The sequence below is a fragment of the Mus musculus genome, chromosome 16, assembly GCF_000001635.26.
Source record: "Mus musculus strain C57BL/6J chromosome 16, GRCm38.p6 C57BL/6J".
NCBI classification, from domain to species: domain Eukaryota; kingdom Metazoa; phylum Chordata; class Mammalia; order Rodentia; family Muridae; genus Mus; species Mus musculus.
The window spans coordinates 65,514,159-65,535,257 of record NC_000082.6 but is presented as its reverse complement, the minus strand read 5'-3'; the positions used below and the strand labels follow the sequence as shown (position 1 = coordinate 65,535,257).

General features: G+C 35.9%; 1 protein-coding gene across 2 annotated transcripts; it reads right to left on the bottom strand.

Annotated features, from left to right (window-relative positions):
- Positions 1-239: 239 nt before the first annotated feature.
- On the bottom strand, positions 240-14,746 carry Pou1f1 (POU domain, class 1, transcription factor 1). Of its 2 annotated transcripts, NM_008849.6 has the most exons (6): positions 14,488-14,746; positions 11,624-11,695; positions 5,304-5,528; positions 3,264-3,428; positions 2,304-2,364; positions 241-1,487 (listed from the first exon to the last, which is right to left on the bottom strand). In NM_008849.6, the coding sequence occupies exons 1-6, from the start codon at positions 14,627-14,629 to the stop codon at positions 1,277-1,279; spliced, it is 876 nt and encodes a 291-aa protein (NP_032875.1). In that variant the 5' UTR covers positions 14,630-14,746; the 3' UTR covers positions 241-1,276. The 2 variants fall into 2 exon arrangements, with proteins under 2 accessions (NP_001349397.2, NP_032875.1); NM_001362468.3 differs by lacking the exon at positions 14,488-14,746 and having other exon boundaries at positions 240-1,487; positions 11,624-11,949.
- Between the last annotated feature and the right edge of the window lie 6,353 nt (positions 14,747-21,099).

Genomic DNA, 21,099 nt, shown 5'->3' with positions numbered 1-21,099 from the left:
AAAGAATACAGGCCAGACATCATGCCTAAATGTTCCTACGACTCTTTCGAAATAAGTACTTCTTTGGGAGCAAGTCCTAAGTGTTAAATTTCAAGGATACCAATAGATTCTAACTGAAGATTATTTCTAAGAGCAATTTATAAAATTCTTAGTTGCCTCTCATCACCTCTGGATCTTCAAACCTTACTCAAAAAAGAAAAATCATAGGGCTAGAGGTACTAAATATAAATCAATATATTCTTTTTTGTTTATAGATTCATTTATTTTGTTTCATTTTATTTTATGGGTAGGAGTGTTTTGCCTACATGTATATCTGTGCACCACTTGCATGGCTAGTACTGATGGAGGTTAAAAATTAAAAAACAGCAACAACAATGAATTGCCTTACAAAAGGAAATTGTAAACTACTATATTCACATGTGTGCTGGCTTCCCTCCCAGTTAGCACTACCTCACTGAGTGTTAGGTGCAGAGGCGGAATTGGAAGGGGTGTTGTGAGGGACTTTCCTGGTAGTGTTTTGGATGAAAGTGAACGCTATGAATTCTGGGAACAACTAGATAAAATGTCTCATTTTAAGTAATTAGATCTAAAAGAAAGAAAGAAAGAAAGAAAGAAAGAAAGAAAGAAAGAAAGAAAGAAAGAGAGAGAGAGAGAGAGAGAAAGAAAGAAAGAAAGAAAGAAAGAAAGAGAGAGAGAGAGAGAGAGAGAGAGAGAAAGAGAGAGAGAGAGAGAGAGAGAGAGAGAGAGAGAAAGAAAGAAAGAAAGAAAGAAAGAAAGAAAGAAAGAAAAAAGAAAGGAAGGAAGGAAGGAAGGAAGGAAGGAAAGAAAGAAAGAAAGAAAGAAAGAAAGAAAGAAAAAGAAAGGAAGGAAGGAAGGAAGAGAAAAGAAAAGAAAAGAAAAGAAAAGAGAAAAAAAGAAAAGACAGGAAAGAAAAGAAAGAAAGAAAGAAAGAAAGAAAGAAAGAAAGAAAGAAAGAAAGAAAGGAAAGACAGACAGAAAGGAAAGAAAGAAAGAAAGAAAGAAAGAAAGAAAGAAAGAAAGAAAGGAAGGAAGGAAGGAAGGAAGGAAGGAAGGAAGGAAGGAAGGAAAGAAAGAAAGAAAGAAAGAAAGAAAGAAAGAAAGAAAGAAAGAAAGAAAGAAAGAAAGAAAGAAGTGAGACAAAAACTGCAGGAGTTACTGATTCAATCTAGTTTTTAACCAAGTGACTAACTTCTGATTTTTCTTGAAAACTGAAAGAAGTGGAGTAGCTACCACACATGGCTATCACACGCCAGCCTTATCTGCACTCTAGATGTTCCTTGGAAATAGAGAACAGGCTCTGATTGAGACTTGTTTTCACTCGTTTTTCTCTCTGCCTTCGGTTGCAGAACCACACTCGTACTACTTCTTTCTCGAGATTCAGTTCTTCAGCCATCCGCATGATCTCCTGCGAGGAAGGCTTGCTGTGCTCCCCGAAGTGTCTCTCCAGAGCATCCTTAGCAGCTACACTGGGGAGGAAGGGGTGGAGTGTGAGGGGAGAAGTTGGGATAAAATTTTGTTTCTTTCAATGAAGTTCTTAGAAGAATAAGATGAAACTTAACTTTCTAAATATTACCGTGAAGAGGTAACATAGATTCTAAAAGCACACGTGAAAGCCAAATCTTTGTCTATGAACAAGACAGAGGCACCTCTTATTCTAAATAACCTTACCAAAATCATAGGCACAAACTAGGGAACCCAGTTTCGCTCTGTTTCACTTTATGCCACAAGGGGGCACCAAGTTCTTGACAAAGAAAAGACATTGTGGGCCTCTCAAAATACAACTCCCCCTGCCTGCTCATCACTGCCTCAGTCATTCCCGTTCTTTATAATACAGAAAATGGGAAATTAACAACTACCCTAGATAAAACTTTTTACCTATTAGTACTTTCCAGGACCAAAATATCACTAAAAATTATGCTTCATGCTTGAAATGAAAGAGGTTACGTGAGACCTTGAGATCGAGACACACCGCTGACTCCTTTTGGTTTTTGTCAAGGTACTATACTCGCAGAGCAAGCACTTGTATCTCTAAGGATAGAAGTGAGTTATTTGGCTTCCATTTTTAACCAAAATGTCTGTCCAAACAGTGAATCAAACAATAGATACTCACTCGTCAAATGTTTAAAAACGCCATCTTAATTTCTAATAGATTTGGGTTTTTTAAACATTTTTCAATTATTTATATTCACCTCATAATAATGTTGCTCTTATACTTAAATACGGACTCCGTGTGAACATGATGTTGTTCTTTCTCTAGTAAGTTAAGGATCGCAAAGGAATACCTGATGGTTGTCCTCCGTTTCCTCTTCCTTTCGTTTGCTCCCACCTTCTCATTGTACAAAGCTGGAATGTAGAAAGGGGAGAATAAGAACTAGGAATTTTAAACTATCATTCTTTGGTTTCAGTTTTTCCAACTAATATCATGCAAACTATAATTACTGTGCCCTTCAGTCTCAAATGTTTGCCAAGTAGGTCATTTTATATTACATTCCTCAGGGGAAAAAGTATTAAAGCAAAATAAATGTAAATGTCGTAAAGATAATTTTTCTACAAACCTTACCTTCACCTCCTGTTAGAATAGCCACTGTAAATGCGTCCAAGTCTTATTCTGTGTGTGTGTGTGTGTGTGTGTGTGTGTAGGTATGGGCATATAAGTACAGGTACCCATGAAGCCAGAAGAGGGCACCAGGGCATGTGATCCCTTAGAGCTGGGTACAAGGTAGTATCAGCTGCAGAATGTTGGTGCTAGAGACTGATGTCCAATCCTCTGCAAGAGCAGTATGTGTGTGCTTTAGATGCCGGATCTATCCTTGCCACTAGGACAAGTTTTGTGTGTGTGTGTGTGTGTGTGTGTGTGTGTACTTACCAAGGTTTTATTTTGTTTGATGGCATTTATTGAACAGGCTTGTGTGAACACTAATAACAGGCTGTAAAAGCAGTTCCCGTAAGTTAATCCTGGATAACATAAAGGCCAAGAAATGTTGATGATAAAGAATATTCAGCACTTTATTCTGGGGCCTCATTGTCTAGAAAGCTTCCTCGTGTAGCTTGTGATTTCCTCCATGAATTTACTTCTACACTTGCATTACATTGTTTTTAACCCCCATGCATCAAGATATTTATTTTTCATTTCAAAGAGATTAAAAAGCCATCAAACTCCCTGCCTCCGCATCCGTCCTGCCAACCCTAGTGGTTGTTTGAGACTACCCCACAACACAGGCTGCGGAGATTGGCTTCAGTACCTCCGACCTGCTCAGCTTCCTCCAGCCACTTGGATAAAATTGCTTTGAGTTTACAAGCATTTTTGAAACTGAGCTGCAAGTTTTCAAATCGACAGATGGTTGTTTGACTGAATTCTGAGCCGTGGACAGCAGCCAGCGCTTCGCCCACGTTTGTCTGGGTGTATCCTGTGAAAGGGTAAGAGACAGCATTAGCTTCAACTTCACGAGGAAGATCAGTGTGGGGGGGTACAGGGGGGGTCCCATTATCACTCTTTTAAAATTCAATTGTTTGACAATTTAGAATTATTTAGATTTAGAGTAGAATTGCCAAGTACATCTAAATGTGCCCTTTAGTTCATACATTACTTTTAAAGTAAAAAGGACCCCCACGCACACACAGTAGCAGCACGGAACAGATACATGACTACGTTCTAACACATGATAATAAGCCTGGAAATCCTTGGTTTTTTATGGTTATCAAATGTGACCCGTGCTCAAAATAAATGACCCATCAATTATAGCATGCAAAATGTACAGTGATAGATCAAACATAGTTTTATATAAGAATGAAAATCTCAACAATATATTGTTACACCAAATAAAGCTAAGACTGAGGCTGACTTCACCTTAAAACATGTCATTTCCAAAGGCTGTCTATGGTCCCACGTTTTATGCATCACCCCAAACACATTTATTATATTATTTGGTAATACATCTGTCTCCCAACAAAAGGTCCTTATCAATTGCCACAAGCATTTCTAGACTATTAGTTGTAATAAGCCATCAACACACAGTTTTAACCATCCATAGCTTTACAAACAGGACTGAAAATAAGTATGATAATGATGCCTCCTGCTGTTTCTACGTGTCCTCAGTACACATTATTTCAGGGCCTACGGCTATATACCTATATGTATAATATGATGGCATACAATATGCATCAGTAAATGTCACTATAAATTACCTATGGCTCATTCTACAAGTTCATCGGATTGAGCTATCATTTCAACCCATTTAAAAATACATATTTTTTCCATGAATTCGAACCACAATTAACTGTTGTGGTTATTCTATTTTAAAAATATTTTTCAATAGAAAATGAACAGTGATTTTGAGTATGCAGTTCAGATAAAAGGAAATACAAATGATTCCCAAACAGGAACAAGTAACAATAATTTAAAATGAAATTTAACATTTTGAATAAAACCACACTGCAGTGTCGCTGTCTTTTCTGATTCAAAGGGTCCCAAAGATTAAGAACACTTTGGTCCTTAAGTGTTGTTTACTTATTTCAGTCTAACCATTTGCCCTGTGCTGGAAACAAAAGAGGTGGTTGTGGTGGTAAAATCCAATAGAGATGAGTTTGACAGCATCCATTAAAATACATCATGCTTAGTCAACGATTTGGTAGCAACATTTTCTATTCACATGTTTCATATAGATGCAGAAATGCATTTATAGAGTTACTAAGTGTGGCATTGTTTTTATTCCTAAGACATTAAAAGGATGTAAAAGACGTAGTGAAATAGAGTATTTATATTTATAAGATGGTAGTTAATAGACACACCCATAGTGAAGTCTTGAAAAGTTCTCCAAAATAGATATGCACAAAAGAATATATGCACTTGCTCATAGAGGTGTAAGCAAACTCTAGAAAGATACCTGAGAACCTAACCCTGGTGAAGAAGAAGAACAAGCAGACAGTGTAATGTCATTTACAGTATTTCATTATTTCAGATCATATGAATCTCTTCAAAGATTCAAGTAGAATATTAAATAAAAGGAGCACTTTAAAGCTAATCTTGAGGTTGGCTAGATTTTAGGAATTAACGTGAACTTTAAAAAAAAAAACAATGCTTTTATCCTATTAAGAATTTACAAGGAATTAAAGGATTTTTGCTGTTTGTTTTAGTTTCCCCAGTTGGACTGGGTTAAATGCACAGGAGAGACAGAGAATGAGAAATGGCTTGGACTTTTGAGGGGAGTATAAAATATTTCACAGTAACTAGAGTAAGGATTTGCGAATGAAGTTGTTTGACCTGTCAGTCAACAAAGGCATACCTAACTTAATTCTTCTCACTTTAAACTCGTTGGCAAACTGCTCCAGTTCTCGGATTTCTGGGGAGTCCATGTCTATTGGCTCTTCCACCAATTTGCTTTTCCGCCTGAGTTCCTGCTTAAACTCAGAGGCCGCGGGGTCCTCTGCCAGCAGAGGCTGGTGCAGGGGGGGAAATCCATGACTCAGGGTGTGGTCTGGAAACTTGTAAAGACAAGGGGTTAAACTGCCTGTGGAGAAAGAGAGAGGAGAGCATTGTTGGTAATTATGTCTGTCTCTATACAAACCATACTCTTTGTTAGATCAATAGCTCTGAGTTTGCATTTGAAGGCAGGACTTTGTTGTTTTGCCCAGGCTGCCCTAGAGCTTGGTAATTCTGATACCTTATTCTCCCTGAGTACCTGTGATGCCACACTGATTCAGTCTTAACTTATACAAGTTACCTGACGCTCAGTCTCCTAAAGTAGAAGCCAGAGTAGGTGGAATGAAATTACCTTCCACCTTCCCCTGAAGAACAAAACCAACATTACTGTCAAAGGAGGAGAAAATCTTAAATAACTGAGTGTAAGATTCCATTTTCTTATAAAAAGATATGTTATCCCGAGGGTCTAATACATGACTCTAACCAGCATGCACCGATCTCTGTCTTAATTTAACAAGTGCTATAATCAAGGCAAGAAGTATTTGGACTATATGTTATACAGATGAACCTTATAACTGGGAAGTTAATCTTACAGTACTACAAATACTACTGGTTTGACAGTAAACGTTTAACTTCAAATGGAAAATGAACATGGTTCTTAAACATGATAAAGACAGATAAAACTTATTTTTAAGTCAATTTAATGAGTCAGAGAAAAAAGTTCAGTTTAGAAGCTCTATTAAAATACTGTGACAAGCTTTTTTGAAGAATAGAAAATATGATAATTTTCTTTTTCCATAATTATTTAAAGAAAAGCAAAAATAAAATCCAAAGGAGGGGACAATTCTAGACCCGAAAGGGAGGTATCCATAGAGTTTGCAGTGTTGGCTTGACTTTATTGTAGTATGCCCTAGAAAATAGGAATACTCTGAGAATTTTACAGATTTCAGTGTTCATTTGAAATTAGAGTCTACCTCAGTTCAGAATTTCAACTGACAGGATGGCACAACAGAAAAATTTCAACATATTTCACCATTTCTTCCTTGACAAATTACTCTTTTTATTAATGAAGGATTTCACTTCTGTTCATATTAAATGTCATGTATCACAAAAATCTGAGTCATTGATCAGTCTCATGAGTATAAATTAAAACTTTATAAACAAGTTTCATAGGTTACTATAATAATTGTTCTCAGAAACATATTAAAAATATAATAATAATCTACAACTGCACCCACAAATTAAAGCAATTAGTAATAATAAAATATGTATATCTCCCAACAATATATAAATATTTAATAATAAATATTAGTGTAAGTCAGAAGGTTATTAGCTTATTTATATAAGAATATGTAATCGTAAAATTTATCTCCATCCAATAGAACACATTAGTTTTTCTAGTGAAAATTAAACATGTAAGTTCTAAGAGAGTAAATGAAATAGCATGAAATAAACCCAGATACTCCAAAGCTGTGCTAAAGGGTTAAGAGAAACTATTTTTTCTCTTTAGATTTATTTAATTTCTGTGTATGTATGCTTACTCGCATGCATATATGTGTACTACATGTATACCTGCCTGTGGAGGTCAGCAAAGAACATTGTCTCCCCCTAGAACTGGGGTCAGAGATGGTTGAACCACCTTGCCAGTTCTGGGAACCACTCTTGCGTCCTTTACAAGAACAGAAAATGCTATTAACCACTGAGCCATCTCTCCACTCCAGGAGAGAAACTATTTTTCTTGTTAATAATGTATTCTGCTTTTATAAATGTAAGTCATCCAGGAAAACAGATTTCTGAATATTTTTTAATAAGAAACTTTACTCCATGATCCGAATGTGACACATCCTGGCCATTATTTTCAATTCTTCATGCCCATCACAGTCCTGAGGTACTGTAAGTCCATTTATAAGTCTGTCCATTTCACTAGTCAGCCTCCTTTTCCATATAAGACTAGATGAGTTAGGAAGTAAAGAGTGTATATCTTCCCCACTGCTTACAATGTAGGAAATCTCTTATAAAGCAATCAGTAACTTCCCTTCAGATTAGTAGCCGTCTTAAGTACATAGTAGACACAAGAACTGAATTCCACTAACTTAGAACAAATGCTTCTTTATTCTCCAATCTTCTGTACTCAGGTAAATCGTCCAACTTTCGTTCAAAGATTTCCGGAATTTGAACATATTTGGTTGCCTGTGTACAAACACTTGGATTCAATGCTATAATGATTTAAAAAGCATGCAAGCAGCCTGTCACTCCAGGAAAATTCAAGAGCAGTTTACTTATTACAGCTATTCTCAAAAGGCCAACATCCAGAAACAGCATTTGAATGGAGTCCGTGAAAAATGAGCAAGAAATACCATACCAACTTCCTAGGTCTAGTAACACTAATAAGAGTGAAAATATAATATGCGAAATGTGGACTCTTTTCATTACATAAAGTATCCATCATTAAATCCCTAGGGTTATCATTTTTATAAAACCAGTCTTTCTTAGCAATTCATCACAGCAGTTACCAATACCATTTAGTCAGAATTTGGTTCCTACTGTCTGACTCAGTGACTGTGGAGCATGGAGAGTGATGGGACAGTATGAATAACAAACTCTTTTTCAAATCATTTCAAACCTGGATTACTGAAGAAAACAGTAAGGTCACGCAGCAGAAATCTCAAAAATGTTTCTTAAAACATTGCTAAAGCAACACTGTAGTTAGCCTGGACAGGGACCCATGTGCACAGCCTGGAAATGTCGGAGCCCTCTCCACACTCCCTTAGATATTCATGATACGTACTGATCTACCTTGGCCTGTCTGAGCTGTTCTGTATGTCTCCATGTATGGTGTACATGGCAGAAGACAGACGAATCTTTCAAAGCAGGCATGGGTAGGGAATAGAGGTAGAGGTTGCCCTATAACATGCTGACTCAGCCCTTCACACCACAAGCAAGTTGCTCTCCTGCATGTGGCTAGCTGATAGCATCTCAGGTTAAGGACCTATATAGCTTGTCCCTTCTGATGGGCTGATTTAATGAAATCCTAAATTGAATGCATCAGAGTATGAGTAAAATAATAGCCATATTAAAACAATTCCACGCCCTTTGAAACAGTAATTCCGGCAGCTTCCCCTCACAGACTACAAGACACCAATCCTGCCCATATGATGCTTCTGTGGATTTTGAGGGAGTGGCTGACATTTCAAAAATTCCAAGTGACACAAGTAGATTTCTATTGTCCTTTTTTATGCCTTTCCTTCCTTATTTTTGAGTGGCTGTATTTTATGACTCAATTTGTGCAGCTTCCCTGGGAATGAACGCAGAAGGAATTCAGACTGTCTAAGATTTAATCTGCCACGAAGTACATGCTGATGCTGAATATATGTCAAGAAGCAGACATGCTGACAAGTTATAAAGCATATAATATTTTAATGGCATCCCTCTCAGAAATATTCAAATATAGTCTCTCTGCACCATGTTGAGGTTTCATTTTAGTGACAAAATATAATTTAATTTGACGGCCACAATGATACCTCTAAATCTGGGTATGACAATTGTGTTTATGATGTCACTAAGCCAGACTCTGATCTGGTAGAGTCTCTCTCAGGTCCTTTCCATTTGACTATATTAGAATGGGGGTGGGGAGAAGAATGAAAAGGGTGTACAGAATGCCATCAGCTGCCTCTTAATGTAACCCTGGCCTGTTGCCCCCCCCACCCCCCGTGCTAATGTGGCTGCATTATAGGACTCCAAGGGTAGCTATAAACTCTCTAGATAACTGTGGGCCACATTGATTTAGTACAAGGGAGATGGTACCCAAAGGAATTAGAGCAAGACATCATTAGCCACTGCTCTTTGGTTGGTATGTATGTGTGGGTGTGTATGTATATGTGGGGGTTCATGTTTGTATATGTGTGTGTATGTGCATCTCTATGTGCATGTGTATATGTGTGTATGTGTATGTAAGTGTGAGGTGGGGGGGACGGTTGGTTGGTTTGATTTTCATGCTAACTCAAGTCAAATGGCAAATGCTACCTCTCTTTGAGAAAATATAGAAACTGAAGAAGGTGTGCAGGGTCCCTGGCAATCACTGTGACAGAACTTCCCTCCGGCAGAGAGCAGCCTGTGACCACATTCTTGTTACCTCTTATTTAGATCCTCATGATTCTGTGAAGGTTAAAGAATGCATTCCACTCTCACCTACAACAACTGTTTGAACTTATTTTAGTAATTCACAGCAAATATAGATCACCAGTGTGGAAGTTGTTCTTTTTTTTTTTTTTTTTAGGTATACCGATAAATTCAATTGTATATAAGAGATGAATTTTAAAGGTAAAAGGCCTTGCCTTTAAATATCCCTTAACTGATAAAAAGTAAAACCAGGTTGGAGAGAAAGCTCAGGGGTTCAGCGCACTGGCTGTTTTTCCTGAGAACCAGAGAGCCTCTTCTATATTCCCAGCAATCATCTGGTGGTTTACAATTGTCTATAATATCCAGATACCCTTTCCTGGCTTCTGTGAGCAATACGTGCAAGCGATGCACAGACATACTGGGGAAAAAAGCATTATACAAATAAAATAAAAAAGGAATGTATTTTTTAAAAGAAAAAAAAGACATTTGCAGTCAATCATTTAAAAAAATCAGTCTTTGATGTTAATAGATAAGGAGGTGATGGAGAGTTTAAGAAGAGGGAAAGAATATGAAAAATTATTATATAAAAAGATTTTCATTACTTAATTAATTTATTTTCTTTACACCACAATATCAGCTCTCCTCTCCTCCCAGAAACCCCCTCACCTCTCCTCCCCACATCCCTCCATCCCCTTCTCCTCTGAGAAGGGTTGATAGGAAAACATTTTAAATAAAATAATTTTTGAAAGAAAGACTACCAGCCTTCAGTTTACAATAACAGTTAAGATACTGATTTACTGAGAATGGTGTGTGGCCAAATGTAAGAAATGTTTCATTTTGAAATCTTAATGTTTTACTGAGAAATTATAAATTAATGAATTACATTATTTGTTCCGTTTTATTTCAAAGTTCTAAGCATAACTCTATGGATCTTTCTCTGTGTGTAATTGCTCACTTGGAGGACACGCATGAGTGGATTTCAAGATAGTTCCTTCATATTTGACTCTTTTATCCAAAATCTCTATCTATCTGCCTCTGCTTCTCTTTCCACTCCATCTTCTATCTTGGTCTTAATTTCTCCCTGATGAGAGTTATTTTGCTGCTATAATAACAAATAGAGACTACTAAAGACTCCCCTTAAGAACAAACAAATAAAAATCTGTGAACAGCAATCCATGTTAATTTAACCCAGTAAAATATTTCCTTTAGCCATGCCCTGAGATTAAGTATTGGTTTTGATGATGAGTGGAACACACAGGGCAGGTATTGCCAATTGTTGGAAGGCATTCTATGGATGTATTTACAATGCGTTAGAATCATGCTTGAAAGAGATGTGGCACACTTCTGCTGAAATGTGTGTCACATCACCTACCTCAGTCAAGCCTCAGAGGCAATCCAGAAGGACTGCCAAATCCTGAAATACCCATTGCTAATGTCTCTGAGTGTCCAGCTAAGCCTTCCATTTGTATCTTTATACATTTATCTTTCTAGAACAAGTACACAGAAAGCAGTACAGAGACAAAGGCAATGTTCTATAAAGCTGGTGACTGATGGAATAGCCACTTGATGACACACGAGAGTATCAGCCACTGGAATCGAAACAGACTTAGCAGAGAAACTGAAGTTTAAATTCTAATTTTAATTAACTGTCATTTAAATGTAAGAAACCCCCTGGGTCTACTAGTCAGTAGAGTATTTCTGCAGGAAATCCCACAAAGGCAATAACAACTGGCAACTAGCAGTTTAACATAATTAAAATTGAAATAAAATAAGGAAAAAAAAGAACAAACAATAACGACAAAACCATACAATGCTCGTGCAGATCAGTAGCACAGGGGTTCAGAACTGTATAGAATAGGGCCATCTGGGATGGGATGCTTCTGAGAACCTCATGCTTTATTGGGCATCAGATGGAAACACTCCTGAGAGTGGCAGATCTACCACCAACTTTCAAGCCGAAAGATCAGAATTTCATGTTACAGTTTTCCCTCCATTCCCTCAGGCACGAGAAAATCCAACACTGTTTTCCCCCATTAGACCACATATAAAGGCAATTTTTCTTACCTGCCATCACTCCATAGGTGGATGGCTGGTTTCCATAATGACAGGAAGGCACAGAGTAATGAAGTCCTGTCGCTGTATTTCCCATCGTTGTCATCGAGAAATACGTGTGCAAACATGTAGGAGTTTGGATCAAAGACAAAATAGACGGGACTGGTAAGAAAATGTACGAGGATCCAAGACACATTCTACTCGTTTCCAAATTATACATTTACACGATTTTTAAATTTTATGCCTATATGGGATTTTTTTTTTCTTCACTGGGAGTTTTCGAAAAAGCAAATAAAATCAAGCAAGTGTTGAGATCCTAAGTTATCAAACTAGATTGCAGTGTGGCCTGTGATGTGGCTACAAGTCTCTCATGAGGGGAGGTGAGAGGATGGTGGGCCCCAGCTCTTGGGGATTTGTAAAATCCTTGCAGATTCCATCCCATGTAGATATTATACCACAGTCACTGAACAGTAGTCTGAACATCATATGTGTCACAGTACAATCTGGAGGGTGTATCTGGAAGACTGAATATCTAAACTGACTCTTGAAAAGTCAGTCATAGCAGAAAAATTTGCTTATTTTCCTTACAAATATCTTTTACTAAAGAGATAATGACTATCATATGGTTTAGATACACTCCTAAAAATACTGCTGTTCTCAGAGGTTCATGACGACCCCGTGATAGAGTCTAATGCAATTACGTTGAGATTGAAACCTTGCCTTGTATGTTTTCTGCACGCACACAATTGATAGAACAATTTTAATGATAATGTCTGTCCAAAAATGATTTTCTCTATTGCTGAATCTCATAATCTCATTAATAATTCCTAAAGTTAGTGTGCTTTATCAATAAGATATGAACTATAAAACATATAGGAAGCTTAAAGCACAAATCAACATTTAACAATTTAAGAAGGTTTTTCACCAAAAAAATCTACCAAAGTAAGTTTCACTGTGTACTTGCTCATTAATTTTTCTCTCCTATCCTAAATATAATAATATGATAATAAAATATAGCATCATATAATAATATTATTGGGAAGTTATTATAATAAGCATTAAAATGTTTTTCAATAAATAACATAAGAGTATATGAGTATTTGAGTATATTAAAAATGGTGTAGTGGTTAATTACATGCTTTTTCATGGAATATATTTTGTCTAAATATAGGTAATAATTATTTGTAAATATCCGCATAAATTTTTGGCTTTTAACTGATACTGAAATATATGACAAAATTTTACCATGTAATGACTACACAGAACAAGTTCATTATTGATTTTTAAAATTCAATGAATCTTAACCACATGTAATACCTAAGAGCTTTCATTAATATAACTATTTATAAATTTTTACTTAATTAGGTATGTAAATAGCTATGATTTTATAGGAAAATTATAAATTATTTAAAAATCATTTAAAGGAACTTTTATAGATTATTTTGTATTTATGAAATTTATAAAAGTTCCTTGATATTTTTTTTTTTGATTTTAGGAAATTCAATAAGAGGTAGGCTAATTTATTAAATGCATTGTTAAGTATTTTTAAATAAATCAATAAAACTTAAAACTAGTTATATCATTATTTTAATCTTAAATTTTACTTTGCTACTGATCAATTATTTTTCTATATTCAATTAAAGAAACAAAATATCATTGTTCTAATTCTCAGTTTATAAAATATATTATTTTAAATGTATTATGTTATATTATTGTTTACATGTAAATGTAAATGTACTGTAATTATTTACATTATATATGATTATTTATACAATAATTACAGAATTAAATTACTTTATTATTGTCTTTCCCATCTAATATGTTTCAATATACTCTCCAAATTAACTTTTAGATTAAACTGTGGTGATCTTTAGTAAATAAGTGATGTTGCCTGAGTCCAAATATCTAACTTCTTTATTATTCAGAATTCAGCCAAGCATGGGCGGTAAATGTTCACATATGTTTTGAAACTGCCTAATTATCATAAAAAGTTTTCAAATTGTTTTACATTATAATATTAACCCAAATATACAAATATATTTTCTACAAATATAAAACTTCATTTCTACATGTGAAATGATTTTAGAAAAATGAAAGGTGAATACAAATTGTTTTATGGGAGAAATTTAGTCCAAGGCTCTGGCTATCTGTAGATCAACTTGAGACCAATTGCTATTGCATAAAGTACAAATGTAGTTGCAACATGCATACTCTAGCTTGTGCCCACATAACGTGTTTTGATCCCCAGTTTAGTTTTCAGTTGGGAATGTTAAATAAAGACAAATTTAAAAATTTATTCCTAGAACTCGATCTTGAGAAAGATTCACTCTCTCAGCTCTAAATATTCTCTTGCTTTGTCTGCTACATTTAATACTATGCAGTTATTAAAATATAATTTTAATAAAACATTTAATTATTGTATTAATTAAAGCTCACTTTGGGGTTGGACATTTTTTCAGGTTATTTTTATAAGGTTTATGGTTGTTTACAGAAAGGAACAAATAATTCGAAAATGAAATACATTTTAATATATATTTAGTAGTACTGAGTTAACATTAAACTATTTTAGAATATTTCATTTTGATCTCTATCCATAAACATTTCTATTAATACCATTTTCAGAGTGGAAAATACTCACTCTCACTATTTGATTAGGCAGAAAATAGTTCTTCTGGGTTGTAAAGTAAAACCAATACAGAGATAAGTGATTTCCGTAATTAATTTTGTTTTAATTCTTAGGGAACTGGACTTTTACAACATCCTTAATATTTAACTAAAGCAAACTAAGAGGGGAAAATGGAACAAAGAGATTATTCACTAACAAGATTCATCGCATCCATTCTGAAAGCTGTAGGGCCAGCCATGGAGGTCAGTACCTGTGGACATCACGTTGGTGGCGTGGTTGGAGGCTGGGAGACACTCAGCGGCACTGTGGTGCATTCTCAGAGGCAGGGCAGCAGAAGCGTCAGAATTCAGAGTTATAAAGGTATCAGCCGAGGTGAAAGATTGGCAACTCATTCCCACAAGAAAGTAGAAAACTAAGACCCGCTGCTTGCCAGTTCACTTTTATTATATTACTGTATCAAAGGGCTGATTCACTTCTCCGTACTTGCATATATACATCAGGACAGCTCTGAGGCACCCGGAGGGTGCAGGCTAGTATTTATACTGTGAGGAAATCCATTTATACATGTTAATAGTTTTTTTTTCCCCACAGGAGTGTTGCTTTGTCAACTCGAACTGTCTTACTTACCCAAATACTGTCTGTGCCCAAGGAGAAGCCTGGTTATGACGTACAAAGTGAGGAGCAGGCAAAGACAGAAACTTTATTTGGCATCTTCAATAAATGATAACTTTGTGGAAGAATCAAGACGTGTTTCTCAGAGTAATGAAGTGGCAATGAAAAGAGGTGTCTTTTGGGCTAATATAAGACAAGTTTTAAATATGAGATGTTTTCCATTTTGCTAGCTCCTTAAATACTATCCAAAGTAGGATAAGGTAGGGAAATGCATACAAGTTGATTTTAAGAAATGGCTTACTGAAAAGCCTGTGAGGTGTCTCAGTGGTCAAGGTGCTGTCCTCATAGCCTGACGGCCTGAGTAACCATGTAAAGGTCAAAGGGGAGAACTAACTCCTCAAAGTTGTCCTGTGCCTTCAACATGCATGTTATGGCATGTAAGCTCATGCATACACATCACACACACACACACACACACACACACACAAACTCATGGAATCCATTTTTAAAGCAATACATGTTTAAGTTGACACTTAGGAAAGCATTGGAGGTGAAATATGACAATGCATGGGCTGTCAGTTATGATTTTAAATTCCACTGTGCATGTTTTTGAAATAAACAACATGAGAACTACTTGAAGTTTTCCTGACATATGCAATGGGAAGGTTTTTAATAATGCCCAGGAATACGCAGAGAAGACACGCATGATCCACATCACCTATCCCTTTATTTCTACTTACTCATCAAGATCTAACAATTACTTCCAGCCGCTGACACACTCAGTGACGTTTTCTACAGTTGTATGTAGAGCTCCCATCTCTGTAAGGGACGTACCAAGTACCCTCATTAAGCTAGTCTGAGGCACAGGCTAGGCTTTGGAGAATTCTACTAAAGATATTGAAATAACTGTGTTAATATTGGATACAAACTTCACACACAGATACATCGACATTTTATGAGACAGAAAAGTATAAGCATACACAATTAGTTCCCACATAAACATCAGCCTAAAGGTAATTTAATTCAGATGATTTCTATATGTGAAGGGTATGTTGGATTTTAGTCACAGTGACATACACACAAATGGCACAATCTCTATAAAGAATGCCTTCTCTGAGGCTTCAGTCCATGATCATCTATCTGGCTCTGTTGCTTGGACTAATGTTGGCTCTGTTGTTTGGAGTATAAAATTAAACAGAATGTTACGGGGTCCAGAGCATGTGATGGAGCAGGGTACACTCTCATCACAACAGGAAGCAGAGAGACAGATATGGAAGGCCAGGCTACAAGAAGCCCTTCAAAAGCACGCCCCAAAAGACCTGCTTCCTCCAACCCCAGTCCTACTTCCTAAAGTGTCCATCAACTTCACAAAACAATGCCCAGTCTATGGGGTCTCTTCATACCTAAGCCACAGCAGTGAGTGAACTTGGTTTTATATAAAGAGTATAAACAAGGCTAATATGGAAAATAAAAGTAACAGCAAGTACTGTCAGTACTGAAATGAGAGCTAAACTACATCAGTATCTGAATACTTTGAGATAACTCAGAATTGATTGCCCTACAGTAAATTTATTATTCTTATTGACAAGACTACATCTTCAACTACCTTGGACATTTTGATTAGTAACCAAGAGATATCTTGAAGAAAATTTTATTAAAGTGACTAAATATTAAATATTATCTGAAACACACTGTCTTTAAAGATGACATATTTCTCATTATGGACTTGAAGCACAATTAGTCTTCTCTAATAGGAGAAAGCTTTTGGTAATCAAAACCATTTATTTCATTCTTTCAGAATTTGGGTAATACTTTTTTCAGATGTGAAAAAGGCAAATACAAATGAATGTGCTTATTACACTAAATAAATTAAAAATTATTTTTGAGAGGAAATGATGCATCAAAAAAGATTATGCTAAATGATATTACAGTGAGCAGGATTTAAAAATAAGCCTTAATCATTTTAACATCATTTTATATAGTCATGAAAACATATCTGTCGAAGCTCGCCAACTTAGTAAAGAAAGTGCCATGAACTCTGCCTATCAAGCAATATAAACTTTCTTAATAATTATGGTATAAAAAAATTACAAAATTGTAATATTAGTCATAATTCATCAGTAAAATAGTTTTAAGCCTAATACATCTTTTCCAAAACATACATTAGAAGGACACCATTAAAATTTAGTAAAACTAGGAAACAGGTGTCTCTATTACAGTCTCTCATTGAACTCAATAAGCTCTTCATTCTATGGCTCCACCCCCTGAATTTTTTCATTGACTGTGGATTTTTGTGTAAATTGATGTCTCTTCAGCTTTCCCTCTTCTGGGTTAATATGTATATTGATGTCATCGTTGTTCAAGTCGTGTTTAGGAAGCCATGTTGGGGAGATTTCATGGTGTAGCTCCTGTAACATCTCTAGGACACCAAATCTCACCGCAAACTTACTGCTTCTGTGACTGACAGTTTTAATATCTCCACAATATTGGGGTGTGTGTGTGTGTGTGTGCGTGTGTGCGTGCGTGCGCATGCACGGGCGTGCATGTGTGTATGTTTGTCTGTGTTTGAACACAGATTTTTTTTTGGGGGGGGGAGGTTCCACAAGCCCATCTTTGTATGTGTAGAGGTCAAAGATCAATATTGGATACCTTCCTCAGTTTCTCTTCACATTACATTTCAAGACCGGGTCTTTCTGTAAACCTAGAGTTCACAGATTGGCTGGAATGGCTTGCCAGCAAGCTTCTGAAGTCTCCTTGTCTCTGTCCCCACTCCTTAGTAGAGATACAAGTGCATGGTGCCATTCCTGGCTTTTACCACTGAGTCATCTCAGACTCAAGTTGACTTTTCTTGACCTGTTAAAATGTCACTTTTTTTTTCTTAAGGTTTCCACTTTGAATTGCTTTCTGAACTTCATTTTATAAACAATAACACAGTCAATATGTTTGCTCGAAATATTTTTCCCTGGTACAGTTTTATTACACTATTAAGATCATTGATAATGTCCATAGGTACACTAAACTCCTAAAAAGGGTAATTATTGCATTTAAATTTATGAACACTTACTGTTTTTTTACATCAGCTAAAATTTCAAATAATGACATAATTCTAAATATATTAATTTGGTTTTATGCACTTTAATTTCATCTGTTATTTAATTTGTTGTTGTTGTTGTGTTTGCTTTTATGGTTTTTGTTATTTCACAGTGTCAAAGAAGTTCTGCTTAGGAAGTTTAGGTGGAGGTTCAGTGGTTGCAACTACACACTACCCTTGCAGAGGGCTGGGTTCAGTTCCTAGCATCCATGTGGCAGCTCACAACCATGTATAACTTCAGTTAGAAGGGATCCAACACTCTCTCTTGGCCATATTGGGTAATAGGCAAGGACATGTTGTACATGCATTCATATAGGCAAGGACTCATACAAATAAACAAAGTAAATGTACACACAAATATTTTAAGTTCCTTCTCAAAGCCTTACATGGTGTTCCCATCTGTAATCATAACATTTTGGAGCAAAAAGCAGTAGAAGCAGGAGTCTGAGATCAGCCTGGGGTACTTACTGAGACCTTGCCTAAAAAAATAAAGAAAAGAATAACTCTTATGGACATTTTACACCAACACATTGCATTCAAGACCTCATCTAGGAATTAATTTTGGTTTGAGAGCTTATTTATAATTATTTAAACCATAACAAAAAATGTAGTTCAACATACAAAAGCTACTATTATCTAAATAAACAATGCTGAGGATGTAACTTGGCAGTAGACACCTTCAATAGCATATAAAGGGCCTGGGATTTGATCTTCTGCCACACAAATAGAGGATAGGAGGGTGATAGATTCATAAATAAATAGGTATGTAAAAATATAGTATGTAAATATTTATAGATAGATAGATAATAGTTTTAAACCCATACTAAGTTTTAAAAAGTTTTAATCACATTTTAAACTGTAAACTAGAAAATAATTCTGTTAAGAAATATAATTCAAATCAATTTATCTCTAATACAGTTAAAGGTTTTTATCTTATTTGTAAGATCTATTTTCCTTATTTTTTTTCTTGTTGCTCAGACTGGTTTTGAACTAACAGTCTTCTTCCAGTTACTGGGATTACAGATTAACCCTATTTAATCTTCCTACGTGTTCATGATTTCATAGTTATCAAGAATATTCACCACATCACTAGATTCTGGAGCCAACATCCACTGGAGCTCCTGAGCTGCTTTCCATGTAACAATGGACAAAGAATAACACCTTTCAGTGTTTCATGGCTTCTCAACTATTAATGATATCATAATTAATGCCTAGTTTAAAATACTACCTGACATGCAATAAATGTTCAGTAGTTGTCAACAATTACTATTCAGTAAAGCTTTATAGTAATCATGTATACTCATGCAGTCTGATATGTTTAATTTCATTGATCTTCACCTCAACTTGGCAAGGTAGAAAGTCATTCTACTGCCTGAGTAACTGAAGAACAGGTAGATTAAGTTCTTGTCAAAAGTCATCCAGTTCATGGTAATGCTAGGATAGGAATACCAGACATTTAAATTCTGAGGAAATGTATTACCGTCTTCTACTATATATGATGAAGATTGATCTTCACCTAAATATAGTTCTCTCTCCCCATCTCCCCATCTCTCCATCTCTCTGACTCTTTCACTTGACTTTTAGCTTCTCTCGCAGCTTCAGGAAGAAAACACAGCAACAAAGTTAATTCTATAAAATATCTCAGATTCTTGTATTTTTTTTCAGCACCTCCCTCTCTATACAATTTTATGAGTACAGAGCTATATTATATGACTGACACGGAGACGCTTTCTTGTGGGCCATACACAGGCTATGTGGAGTAGTTCAGTTCTATTCGAGGAGATGTGCTACTGATGTTAGCAAGTATTTGTGGATTGTTTAAATATTTAAAAAATTAGTGAAGAGGTAGTAATGAAAGTATAGGATTCCCATTTGGTATGAAAGTGAATCTTAATCTAGATTAATGTATTCAGTTAGCCTAAGTGGCATTAAGTCTCAGTATTCACACAACTCATAACTTTTGAAAAGATGATGAATGTTACTCAATGCAGTATTTTTAAAGGAGAAGATTACACAGCCATATGGCTTGAAAGGGGACCGTGTTGCACTGGAAACACTCGTTATTTAAACACATATCAGTCTTGAATGTCATTCTTGGCTGTTTACTGATTGTGAAAACAGCAATGAATATACATATTATAGGGTTTACTTTTGCATAAGTTCCTTCATATTCAGAGATCAAGCTTTTTTATTGCCCAGGGAAGAGATAATGTCAAAGTTTTGCAATGCTGCTGAAGATGAATGATCCCATAATGCTGTCGAAAGGGTAAGCTTGTAACTTACAGAAAATAAATGTCAAGGTGAGACACAGACTTAGGAGTGATGCTTACCCACAAGGGCCATATCCCTGCTGTACTATAGCTGCCGGGTAGATTTATCATTTGTCTCACTCTCTTAAATTGATCCAGACATTTCCAAACAATACACTGCTGTGCCTGAGTTAATTTAATTGGGGGCACCTCTTTGTTCTGTTCTATTACCTAGCATTAATGTGGGAGACGTGGAGGTACATTTGGAGTGCGTGAATCTTTCACAAGTGATGTATTTACTATTTAGCCTCAATGAAGAGTAAGGCTTTTATTCTTTAAACTCATAACGTTAAGGAAAATAAAAGGCACGGGCGATTATCTTCCTTAGTAGCCTTACTAGGTAACACAAGGATATCATATGGTGTAGCAAGGGGTGAATGCAGAACACAGCAAATGAGTTGATGTTGTACCAAGTGCGTCTTCCCCCTTTGCGCATCTGACTCCTCTTTTCATTTAGGCATCTTTAAAGATGAAAGAAGCAGAGTGTTCTCCTAGGTCCTGCAACAAGATTATTTAATTAGAATCATCTGGCGCTGGCTTAGTTCAGGACACGAGATAATCTAGCATGGGGGCTGTAGAGGGAGCTGAGGTAAACCGGTGCAGAGGGAGGGGAAAAGGTGTTTCATTTCCTCTGAGGGAGATCAAAGGATAGATCTGATCCTCTGGGATAACCCCAGAGCCTTGTCTTGTTTTTAAGAGCGTCTGGCATATGTTAAGTAAGAAAGTTCGGGCAACTATTATTATTGTTGAAGTGGAAGAAACACTCTAAAATTTCTGTGTATTACACAATGATTGCTGTACAATAGCCATAGAAGTGAAGACAAGAAGACATTACCATAATGTCAGATTG